We start from the raw sequence: 12,337 nt of genomic DNA, 5'->3' as shown, positions 1-12,337 counted from the left end.
TGTTTCTTTGGCATCTGGGAAATGAGGCCTTTATCAGAGAAAGTTGCTAAAAGGTTTTTTTCCAATTTGTTATTTCCCTCCTCATTTGAACTCGGGTTTTTACCAGTCTGTCTCAGGTATCCTCCATCCTGGCCAAGAGCCTATTATCAATGCGTATCCTTCCCAAGGCCTGACCTTCACTTGTCAGCAGAGATGCTCCTGCTTTCAGTATTCTGGTTCTTGCTTACGGCTTCATAACCCCTAGGAATATTTCTGGGCTATTTCTAGCTTGTCCCCACGAACGAAGCCGGAGAACATCTGCTTGCCAGTCCAAGGTAGGCTCTTGCATCTTGGGAAGGACCACTAGGGGGTGCAGTGAGAGAGAGCCAGCCTTGGAGCCAGAAACCTCATCTTCTGGAGTTCAAATCTGGCCTCAGGCACTTCCTAGCTGTGTGACTCTGGACTTAAGTCCAAATCACTTCACCCTGTTGGCCTCAGTTTCCTCATCTGTAAAATGAGCCAGAGATGGAAATATGCCAGTATTTTTACCAAGAAAACCTCAAGAGTCAGACACAACTAAAAATTCCCAAAAAGCACCAACGACCCCACCGGAAAATCAGCAGGCATCCAGATTGTCCTTCATTTCACTCTGTGCTCAGGTCATCCCCGCAAAGCAGACTTCCCAACTCCTTAGGAAGAGCATATACGGTTCCAATCCTGCCTCAGCCATTCGTCCTTGGGCCAAACTCCTGACTTGACTCCTACTCCATCCCACCCTCTGCCCCAACCTCCTGGGATGGGCCAGAGTACCCTGGCCACCTCTCACTGCCTTCCAGAGCTCAGGAGTCACTTCTTCCAGGAAGCTTGCTTTGACTCTCCCTCTTCCACTGCCTCGGGGCCTTTGTCTTATGGCTCTCACTGTCCTTTCTCCCCCCCACCCCCACCCCCACTTTGTTCTTTGAAATCTGTCTGGGCCACCTTTTGTCTGTCCTGCCCCCAAGCCCAACACATTGAATCAAGTGGAATTCAGACCCATTCCCTATGGGGTGTCAGCAAAGAAGGCAATCTGAGAGGACCTCATGGAAGAGGAGAATCTCCATAGCCATTTGAGTCTAGACAAGAAGCAGACCCCGAGCCCGCAAAGGTTCTGTTTGCCTTCCCTGCCTCTGTAGCAGGTCCTCCTCACACATGCCCAGACGCCTCCCTCCCTCTTTGCATTCCCCACAGGCCCCAAGGCCGGCGACTACACATACCGGGAGGACCTCGAGCACAAGTGTAAACGGGACATCCTGCTGGGGAGGATCCGAAACTCGGAGGACAAGACCTGGAAGCGGATCCGGCCGCGGCCCACCAAGACCAGCTTCGTAGGCTCCTACTATCTGTGCAAAGGTGAGCTGGGGAGGGTGGCCATCCATTTAGAGAACATTTGAACCCAGAACCTCCAGGAATGTTGGGATACAGACTTCCCAGTGGAGGGGCTGTGATGCCCAATGCTGGGGGGTCAGGAAAGGCCTCCCTGGAAAGAGAGGAGGTGGGCGCACGTTCCAAGCCATGCCCCATTCTGGGGGGCAGTCAGTGGGGGTGCAGCATCATTTGTGAGGGAGAGGGGCTCCAGGGGCCCCTGGAGGCCGTGGCACAGAGGGGAGACCCGTGAGCAGCGCCCACAGGCAGCCATACAGCCTGGGTTGGAAGGACGGAAGGCTGTTTGAGGAGGAGGAGGATACTCGGGAGCTTTTCTGCGTCATCACAAGTTCCTTTTAGAAGCTTCTCTTCTGTCTCGGAACCGGTGCTTGTGCCAGATGTCGTTCCAAGGCAGAAGAGTGCCGAGGACTAGGCCCCAGGGTTAGTGACTTGTCCAGGGTCCTACAGTGTCCTGGGCCAGATTGGAGGCCAGAACCTCCCGCCCCCTGAGCCGCCTGGCCGCCCTCAGATTGTTAATCGTTTATGAGTTTGCACGTCCATGTGAGACAAATGGCTTGCCCTGAATGCAGAGAGCAGGTTGACTTCTCTGGGAAGCCTGGCCATAGGTAGGGATCCCGGGCCTAGGGCTCACCCTTGTTTTTTCAGGAGAGGAAATAGAGGGTCTAGGAATGAGTTGGGGGGAGGCGAGTCCCAGAGGCCAATCTGCTCACCAGCAGGTCCCCGGAAACCCTGGCAAGGATGAGGAGGGTCTGTCACCAGCTTGCCTGGCTGGGCCATGGAGCTCCGTCTCTGCTGCTTAGTTCCCTGCCTCTGGCCCCAGAGGTCTCCTCAGGTCCGACTAGAGGCTGGGCCCTGCTGCTCTGTCTGGGAGACTTTGGCGAGTCACCTCTCTTCTCTGGGCCTTAGTGCCCTCACCTGTGCAATGGGCTCTGGGGTTTCTTCCAGCTTTTAGGAGATGTGATCCCATCACTTCCTCTCTCTGCCTCAGTTTCTTCATCTGTAAGGTGAAAAGGTTGATCTCTGAAGCAACTTCTGGTATTCAGTCTAGGGCAGAGAATACTGAGTTTGGGGTTAGAGGCCCTGTGTTTGGGTCCTGCCTGTTTGTTGTGAGCCACATGGCCCTGCTTGGGTCTCTTCTGGGAAAGGACAGGGTCGGATTAGGTGGCTTCTGGTATCTCCTTTGACTTGGGCCTCAGTTTCCTCATCTTTAAAGTGGGTGATCCCACCTGGATGGCCTGTGAGGTCCCTTCAACAGCATCAGGGGATTTTAGCAGAGGGAGCATCTGGAATCATGGGAATTCTTACCCTACCCTCACACAGCCAGTCCCCAGGTCCATTGACTTCCTCCTCCCCCTCATAATGGACCATCCTGAATGCAACTTTTTTTTTTTTTTTTAAACCCTCACCTTCCCTCTTGGAATCCATACTCTGTACTGATTCCAAGGCACAAGAGTGGTAAAGGCTAGGCAATGGGGGTCAAGTGACTTGCCCAGGGTCACACAGCTAGGAAGTCTGAGACCAGATTTTAACCCAGGACCTCCCATCTCTAGGTCTGGTTCCCAATCCACTGAACCACCCAGTTGCCCCCATGAATTTGACTTTTCTGTGTGTTGGGTTTGAGGTTTGGTGGAGCGCTTCCCTCCCTGAGTCCCTCAGAGATGGGTGGCACAAGGGTGACTGTCCCCTTCGTCCATCTAACGGGCTAGAAGGGACCTCGGGTCATCCGATGGGAATGGCTCATCTTACAAATGAGGAAACTGAGGCCCGAGGGGCCGCTCCCCTCATTGTATAAGGTTAAGGACCATATGCTGTCTCAATGGAGAGTCTCTTCTGTCTGGCGTGGACCAGATCCATGCTGAGCACCTAGAGTACAAGAAATCTTGACTTGGGTAGGACAGTGGGCAACAAGGTGGTGCAGAGGACTGATGGCGTGCTAGCATCAGGAAGCTCCTCTTCCCTAGCTCAAATCTGGCCTCAGATACTTACCAGCTGTGTGACCCTGGGCAAGTCACTTTACCCGGTGGGCCTCCATTTCCCCATCTGTCAAATGAGCCGGGGAAGGAAATGGCCAACCATGCCAGTCACTTTGCCAAGAAAATCTCCGAGATACTGAAATGCCATAAAGGGTGATAAGTCAGGGGCTAGCAGTGCCTTCCGAGGTCTTCCTTCTGTCTGGCCCCCTCCCTACTAGCAGAGGCTTCAGGCTTTGGGAGCAGTGGGGGACAGACGGGCGGGCAGGCTCTGGCACTGTATAGGGGGAAAGGGGGCTTTGGTTAAATATATTAAAGATTGGTCACCAGGGGAAAAAAATCCCCAATTAATGAATAACCTCAAGTCAAAATTGACTTTTATGTAAATTTATTTACAATTGAGAAGAGGAAGAAGAAATAAGGAAATAAGAATCTAACACAGTAGGTAAATTACTAAGATCCCCTGTTTAATCCAGGTAGATCTAATTAACCTAAGCTGAGAGTCAGGGGGTGGGGTGGGGTGGTGGCAAATGAAGCAAAAGCTTCAGTCACAGACTCTCTATTAAAGGGAATTTCCTTAAGAGAAATTCAGGAAGATTCAGTCTTTAAACTCACCACGTGGAATTCCAAAGGAAGATTTTAAGAGCTGTCTCACCAAGGTCTTGGGGTCTCAGCCAGCACTTCTCCACGAACCAGAAGAGCTCCTTCACCAGAAGACCCCCTGACTCACTCAACTCTCTCTTTTTATAGGGGTCACTTATGTGTCACTTCCTGTGCCTTCCTCCTAGTTTACATGTCCAATCACAACAGACGCTTCTCTTAGGACTGCCCAGGAGGCAGTCAGTGGATTCTGATTCTTCACCCACTCTAACACACATGGGTTACGGACTTCCCAAAATTGGAGATGCTTTCACCTTTGGTGATTAAATCTAAAGATGGGCAGTATAGATTTAATCTAATTATCACAGCACCCAGGGCCCTTAGGGGACCGGGCCATGGCCTCCTGTGGCAGAACGTGTGTGTTGCCTCTCCGCAGACATGCTTAACAAGCAGGACTGTAAGTACGGGGATAACTGCACCTTCGCCTACCATCAGGAGGAGATCGACGTGTGGACCGAGGAGAGGAAGGGGACCCTCAACCGAGACCTCCTCTTCGACCCCCTTGGGGGCATCCGGCGGGGCAGCCTCACCATTGCCAAGCTTCTCAAGGAGCACCAGGGCATCTTCACCTTCCTGTGTGAGGTAGGGCTGGGCAGTGGGCAGTGGGCAGTGGACAGTGGGCAGGGCCTCAGACCGGGAGCCGGCCCTGCAAGGCACTGAGAGCAGTTGAGCTCCAAAGTGGATAGCCCCAGAGTCTAGAACCCTCGGACCCAGAGGGCCAAAGTGAGTGTCCCCTCAGGCTGGAGTGTGAAAGCTGTAATAAGGAAAAATTAGATATTATATAGATATATATTTAAGGTGTGGCTGCCAGGAATCAATCAGATCTAGATTGATTCCGTAATTAAAACAGACCCAAGTCAGGATGGGTTTTAAGGTAGTTTATTTACAATTTGGGAAGGTAGAAGGTGGGGAAATAGAGAGAGGGAGAGGCTGGCCCGGTCTGGCAGAGGTCCAGACCGAGAGAGGGATAAAAGGCTAATTAAACAAGGCTACTAGCCACAAGGCCTTAGCAATTAGAGGGGCAAAGAAGCCTCCTTGAGGTAGAGAGTCTGGAAACGCCAAGGTAGGCCCAGGAAGTCAGCCTAACCTGCCCACGTGACCATTCAGAGGGGAAGCAGCCTGAGGTCTCAGCCGAGATCCTTCAGCACCAAGTTCAAAGCGGGACAGGAAGTTACCATCATATTTGAAGGACAGCAGCTTTCGTCACTTCCTGGGGGTCCACCTTTCCTTCAAGTGGACCAATGGCAGCCTCTACACTGCTTTGGACTGGCCAAAGGGCCGTCCCTTGTTCTTGATTTGTTGCTTATTGTCACGTGTGGGTCACTCGTCTCCCCTCCCCCCTCAGGGACGTGGGGATGACATTCTCTCTGGTGGCTGGAGTTCTAACTAGGAATGGGGGTGAGCTAATTCCATTTACACAAAGCTCAGAGGGATTCTCTGCTCCGGCCCCCATTGTCCTTAGGAAGCAGGAACCTTGTGGCCCAGAGGAGCACATGCGAGGGAACTCTGACTAGCTCGTTGCTCTCTGCAGAACAGGGGAGGAGGGACGAAATGGAGGCGGCGGCTCAGACATGGCGTCTCTGCCCCAAGGCTGAGAACCAACCCCACGGGGAGGTCACAGAGGTGGCCATTCCGGGCTTCCTGGGCTCCCGGTAGGGGAAGCAAAGAGCTGCCCAGTTATGGGCAGAGAAGGCCGAGACCCTGGTGTGGGGGGAAATGGCAGCTGTGGGTCAGCAGTCTGAGACTGGGAAGCCCTTAGGGGGTGTGAATAATGGGAGAGAGGAAGACAGTTAACATCATCCAAGGACGACGTTTGAGGGGACACACCGAGAGCCAGATGGCGCCTTAAAGGCCCTGGCATTCAGCCTCCTTATTTTACAGCTGGGGAAACTGAGTCCTTGGAAGATGAATGAGAGGAACAGCCTGGCTTATTGATCTTCCAGCAGCCTGATGAGGGGTTGCAATTGGCCTCGTTTTGTAGTGAAGTGGTTAGGAGCCTTGCCCAGGGTCCCAGCGGCCCCTGCCCTGCTCTGATCCCAGCTGGATCTGGCCATTAAATGCTGGGGCGGCCCCTCAGGCCCCTAAACATAGCACACAGTTGAAAGAACCCCTGGCCGTCAGCCTGAGGGAGGAGGAGGAGGAAGCCTGTGGCAGGTACCCAGCTTGTTCCACTTGGCCCACAAGATGGTGTTCTGGGGATAGACTGGTCAGGAGAAAGTCTCCCCAAGAGACCGGCAAGCCCCTGAACCCAGAGCCGGCCCTCCTCAGGGAGCCAGCAAGGGCCTTCCTGTTCAGTTAGAGGCTCTCCTGGGGGACTTCTGGGACTCTGGGAGAAACCAAGGGCCCAGGAGACCTCGGCCCCTCCTGGCTTTTTACCTGGCTGCTTTCTTGCTCCTTTTTGAACAGATTTGTTTCGACAGCAAACCCCGGATCATTAGCAAGGGGACCAAGGACTCTCCAGCCGTCTGCTCCAACCTGGCTGCCAAGCACAGCTTCCACGACAACAAGTGAGTGGCCCGGGGTGCCCTCGCCTCGGGGAACCCCAGCTCTTGGGTCTGATCCTGGCTCGTGGGCCCTCGGGCCTCTGGTATCCTCATCTGTAAATGGGGAGAACGATGGCATCCACCCATCCTCCCGAAACCCTAGACTACCGTCAGGAGTCCTGACTCAGTGCGGGGAGGAGGAGCCTTCGGTGAGTACTGCAGGATGGGGAAGCGCCTCAGAGTGCCCACCTCCCTCGCGGGGGGCTCTGGGCTCGGGCCAGAGAATTGGCCTGACGCTGGACAGCACCTCAGAGGTCGTCTAGAGAATAGGCATAATCGTGCTAGGATAAGCTCTTCACTCGGAGGTCATGCCAGCCATTTCACAGGTGAGGAAACTGAGGCTCCCTGTTTTCCAAGGTCACCAAGGGATGGAGAGCTGGAATGAAGCCTTCAGCCCCATGGCTGACTGTCAGACCTGCGTCCTCCCTCTGCAAGCTGGCATTGTTCTAGCGCTTTAAGGCTGATTGTCTCATTGGAGCCTCACGCTCTCTGTAAAGTGGATGCTGTTGTCATTTTCCAGATGAGGAAACTGAGGCAGAGGTGGTTACTTGCCGGCCATTCGGTTGTTTCGGTCACATCCAAGTCTTGGTGCCCCCGTTTGCAGTGGTTGGCCGTTTTCTTCTCTGGGTCATTTCACAGATGAGGAAACTGAGGCAGGTGCTCAGGGTCGCACAGGGAGTAGATGTCCAGGACCAGATTGAACTCCGATTCTCGTTTAATAATAACGACAGTGATAGTGGGAAGGAGGACGAGGCCTCCGTGAAGCCCTGGCCTGGAAGCAGCCCCGTCCCCACACCCCTCCGCCTCACGGGTGCCTCAGAAAACCCTTTAGCAAGAACCGGGTCCAGAGGGGGCAGGGCCTGGGTTCTGATCTGGCCTCAGAGACAGGAACTGTGGGTTTCACCAAATGCCCAAAACATTTTCAGTGCCGCTCATGATCCCGTCCCCTCCCTCTTCTCATCTGCCCTGGTGCTGTCCCCGGGTCCTGCGTGTCGTTTTGGTGGTGGCTGACTCTGCGGCCCCATTGGGCTTCTCTGGGCAGAGATAGCAGAGCTCTTGGACATCACCTTCTCCAGCTCATTTGACATACGAGGAAACAGGCAAAGGGGGCAAAGTGACTTCCCCAGGGTCCCCCCCTTGTTTGAAGCTGGATTGCCCGTCCACTGAGGCTGCCCACCAGGACTGTTTGTCTCAGAAGCCCGTCGAGGAGGAGGACCTCGTGACAGCGGCGCCGTGGCTGCCAATGGAGCGCTGGAAGGCCCTCACGCGTTACTTTGGACAAGTCCCCTTGATTTCTCCATGCGTGAGCTTTAACAGCTTCCAGCTGCCCAGCCGGCGTCAGGAGTGCAGTGGGAGCCCAGCTTTCTCCTGTAGGAGGCAGCGTGGTCTGAGACGGTGCTCTGACCTCCCTTTCCTGCCCGACATGCCGGGGTCTCCCCGTGCCCCCAGGGAAGGTGGCTGTGCCACTGCCGTCCTTCTGTCTCTCAGGAGGACATGGAAGCTGGGCGGGGGGCAGAATTTATCCGGCTCCTTGCCGTCTTCCCCCAGGCAGGAGGCCTTTCTTGGCTCCCTGTTACTCAGTTGTCTGGGGCAGCTTCTCAGAGTGGTCTGGGAAGCCCCGGGGAGTCCCTGCGACCCTGGCAGGGGGACCACGAGGTCCTTTTCCTAAGTACTGACTGGGTGTCACTTTCTTGTACGTACGGCGAATAGCTTCACCTCTAGGCCACATAAACGAAGCTCTTTGGGGAGGGGCTCCTCCAGAAACTTCTAACCCATTCCATCTTGGAATCCATCCTGTAGACATACAGGGACGCCCAACTTGAAGTGTCCGAAGCCAGATTGGAACCCAGGACCTCCTGCCTGGCTCTGGGCCTGACTCTGTCCCCGTCTCAGTGATTGTTAAGAGTCCTGAGACCAAAATGGTTGGGAACCAGAGGGTTCGCTAATACCAGCTATGGCTTCCAGAAGCTTTCCTTGGAGGAAACCAGCAGGCAAGGAGATCCTGGGACGTTGCCCGTGGGTGCCTTCCTCCTCCCATTCGTCGAGCCATCTGCCTTTTTGGATCCCCCGTGCCCCCCCCCCCCCCCCCCGCTGGTGCGGAGAATTAGTCCTTGGACAGTCAGTGATAGGAGTGGGAGGGAGACTCGTCTCTCACACTTCCACAGGTCACCTGGCCCTTCTGAGCCTTAGTTTCCCTGTCTATGGAGGGGGTTGGATAGGGTGCTCTGGTCCCAGGAATAAGGCAGACCCAAGATTTCTTCCCGGTTTTCCATGGCCCCTTCTCAATTCAGAGCATCCCCTTTCCTGGAGATTTCCAAAGATCTCCTTGGAGCAAAGGAGGCCGCTCAAATTCTTGGCTAGCTCACCTTGGATGGCATGGGAAAAGGAGCCCGAGAGACGTTCAGTAGCTGGGCCAGGGCCCCACAGGGCACCAAGGGTTGGGATTAGAACCCCGATCTCCACCCTGACGTGGGTGATCACGCGCGTTTAAGTGCTCTCCCCAAAACAGCCCCGCGGCGTATTTAGAGATGATAAGTTGAGACCCACAGAGGAAAAGCCTGTGAAGTGGGGCATTGGGCTAGATTCGAGGCGGTGCCCATGGGCACATCCAGCCAGATAGAAATGTAATTAAAGTGGGGAACATAAAAATACGTGTTGCACGGAACGCTGGTAGAACCGGGTCAGTCTTGTCTGTTTGCTGCCTGAAGAGTCTGAATAGCAAAAGGGCAGAAAAACAATGGTCAAAAATGGTTTCTCTCTGTGATTGAAAAAAAAAAAAGAGAGAATGTAATTGGAAAAACATAATTAAGAGGGGCAAATAGGGGGCTCAGACACCTCTCTGTGTGACCCTGGGCAAGTCACTTAACCCCAACTCTCTAACCCCCTGACCACTCTTCTGTCTTAGAAGGTTTTTGTAGAAATGTAATTGGGAAATGTTTAACAAAATAGATAAAACACAATAAACACAGATAATGTGATTTGGTGGCTTTCTGGGTCACTACGGAGCAGCTGGGGCCTGCTTCAATGGGAGCTTTTTATTTTAAACTCTGACCTTCCATCTTAGACTCGCAGAAGAGCTGTAAGGGCTAGGCACGTGACTTGCCCAGGGTCACTCAGCTAGGAAGGGTCTGAGGCTAGATCTGAAGCCAGAATCTCCTATCTCTGGGCCTGGCACTCTGTCCACTGAGAGGTGACCCGTAGGTTCCCTGCCATCTCCAAACTTGTGACCCTAAGCCTTGTGTGAGCTGCTACAGAACCCTGGCAAGCCGGGCACACTGACTAGTGTCAGGAATGGAAACGGCACTCCCCGGCGGCTAAACTCAGTAGCGAATGCTGAGCCCCTGCCTTGGCAGAGAGGAGGGGGACACGTGCCATCGGACAGGTGCCGGACCAGAGGCCGAGGGCTCACTCCCCACCTCCCCTGCCAGGTGTCTGGTCCACATCGTCCGCTCCACAGCCCTGAAGTACTCCAAGATCCGCCAGTTCCAAGAGCACTTCCAGTTTGACGTGTGCCGCCACGAGGTGCGCTATGGCTGTCTTCGGGAGGACAGTTGCCACTTTGCCCACAGTTTCATCGAGCTCAAGGTCTGGCTGCTGCAGCAATACTCAGGTGAGACCCCGGCTGGCCCCCTTCTTGCCCTGCCCTTAACCAGGGGCCTTCTGGGTCCAAGGCGAACTCTGAGCCCCTCGTCGTGGTGGCTTTTCCCACAATTGCCCTGAGGAGCCTGGGGCATCTGAACAGGGATTCCCATTTGACAGATCAAGAAACTGAGGCTGAGGCCAAGCCATTTGCCCTGGAGGCCCCCACTTGTTGTGCCCCCTCCCAGCGCCCTTGGGAGGATATGGTGAGCCGTTGTCCCAGCATGGAAGCCCCAAGAGGGCAGGCGCCGGTGGGCAAACAGCAGGAGCCTAATTAATGTGGGCAGAATGCATCAAGAGTCGTCCTCTCGTCTGATCCTGTCCTCTTAAGGACAAGCAAACTGAGGTCCAGCCAGGGAGGCTCCTCTTCGGCAGTTAATTAGTGCCCAAGTCTGGCTTCTAAAAACAGGCCTCAGTCAGCGGACAAAGAGGGATTACACCCCTGGGTGCCTGTATCTCCCCAGAGCTGGGGGAGGGCCAGTGAGGGGGCGCAGTGGGGAGAGCGCCGGGCCTGGACGTGGCAGTTCCCGAGTTCAGATGTGGCCTCGGACACTTCCTGGCCTGTGACTCGGGCCGGGGCAAGTCCTTTAACCCTGTTGCCCAGCCCTTGGCGCTCTCCTGCCTCGGCGCCCCGCACCCGGGGAGAGGCAAAGCTGCCAGTACTCTAATGACGGGCGTGCTCGTCCCTGCAAGCCCCTCGTTGGACGGGGGCTGCTGGGGGCAGCCTGGACCCCCTCGGGCTCAGGGGCTCCCTCCACCTCCGCAGGGATGACCCACGAGGACATCGTACAGGAGTCCAAGAAGTGCTGGCAGCAGATGGAGGCCCACGCGAGCAAAGCTGCCAACAGCTTGGTGAGGAGCCGGGGGAGGCCTGGGGAGGGCAGTGGGAACAGGCCAGGGAGGGGGCCTGCCCGGCCTCAGCCGTGGGAGACTCTCCTCCCGCAGCCTGTGGTCCTCGCGTGGCCGCCTTGGCTTGGGCTTGTGTGCGTATCTGCGTGAATCTGGACCACCTCAGAGAGTGGGGGGGTCCTAGGTCCCTAGATCCCTCATTTTACAGGTGGGGAAACTGAGGCACCAGCAGGGAAGCGGCTCTCCGCTACCCCAGGCCCACACTGCCTCCTTGCAGCCAGCCACGCCGAGCCCAGCCCCTGTCCGAGGTGCCGAGGGGAGCCCCGGATGATTCTGGGGCGCCCAGGCAGGAGTGTCGGGGCCCCTTTTAGAGGCACAGATCTACTGCTTGAGGGCACGGATGCGACGCGGCCGGGCTGGGCCCTCTCCCACCTCTCCTTTTCCTTGCGATGGTCAGTCTGTGCCCGGCCGAGCTCCGGCAGGCCTGGCCCCGAGTGGGTGCTGCCCTCCGAGCCAAGGCAGGCCGATTCTCCTCCGAGCCTCCGACTCCATTTGGGAAACGGCCGTTACCGGACGGCCCAGAGAGGCGCCTTAGAGGTTCCCTTCAGCTCAGACACTTCTGGCCGGGTGACCCTGGGCAAGTCACTTCACCCCATTCGCCTCCGTTTCCCGCTCCGGCAGTGGAGCTGCGATGCCCATGTACGGCAGCAAGAAGGGCCCGCGACGTCGCGGTCGGCGGGGCCGTGGTTCAAGCAGAGAGACTGAGGCTCGTCGGCTCCTTCATGCCAGCCATTAAATGCCCCTCGGGAGGCCCCGGGCTGTGCCGGGCACCGAAGAAGCCGCCCAGTCCAGAGCTCGGGCCACCCGGGCTCTCCTGGGCCCAGGGCGCCGCGGCAGGCTCCCCCAAGCCTCAGTTTCCCCAGGGACACCCTCTCCCACGCGGGGCATCTCCACCCGGGCAAACCCCATCCTCCGTGCCCGCGAGCCTGGCCCCCCTCGCCCTCCCCTCCCGGGATCACGTGGCCTAGTGGGGGGGCTGGGGTCTCCCCCGGCTGTCCTGTCGGAGCTGCCTCCCCCGCTCAGTCCCCCTCCCTCCCCCACCCTGGTATGCTGTTTATTTTGGTTCCTGGCGGGGAGCCCAGGCGGGAGTAAGGAGGGCCCAGCCCTCCCCGCTGTAATCTAAAGCTGCTTTTCTGCGAGAACATCGCGTTCTTCCCGCCTCGCCTGTTCCCGGCCCTCCCTTCCATGCCTTCCCACAGGCACTCGGGTCACCTG

The 12,337-nt window shown here is 56.3% G+C and overlaps 1 protein-coding gene across 1 annotated transcript in view; it reads left to right on the top strand.

Annotated features, from left to right (window-relative positions):
* Positions 1–12,337, top strand: part of ZC3H7B (zinc finger CCCH-type containing 7B) — a 75,581-nt gene that overhangs the window by 44,488 nt on the left and 18,756 nt on the right. The window contains exons 13-17 of the mRNA XM_044677406.1: positions 1,207–1,368; positions 4,408–4,613; positions 6,438–6,538; positions 10,003–10,184; positions 10,980–11,065. Coding sequence (XP_044533341.1) covers positions 1,207–1,368; positions 4,408–4,613; positions 6,438–6,538; positions 10,003–10,184; positions 10,980–11,065 — 737 coding nt within the window. The remainder of the gene's footprint in view (positions 1–1,206; positions 1,369–4,407; positions 4,614–6,437; positions 6,539–10,002; positions 10,185–10,979; positions 11,066–12,337) is intronic.

Source organism: Gracilinanus agilis, chromosome 5 (assembly GCF_016433145.1).
Source record: "Gracilinanus agilis isolate LMUSP501 chromosome 5, AgileGrace, whole genome shotgun sequence".
In the NCBI taxonomy this organism is placed as follows: domain Eukaryota; kingdom Metazoa; phylum Chordata; class Mammalia; order Didelphimorphia; family Didelphidae; genus Gracilinanus; species Gracilinanus agilis.
The sequence above is the reverse complement of the archived record's forward strand: the minus strand, read 5'-3'. Positions and strand labels throughout refer to the sequence as shown.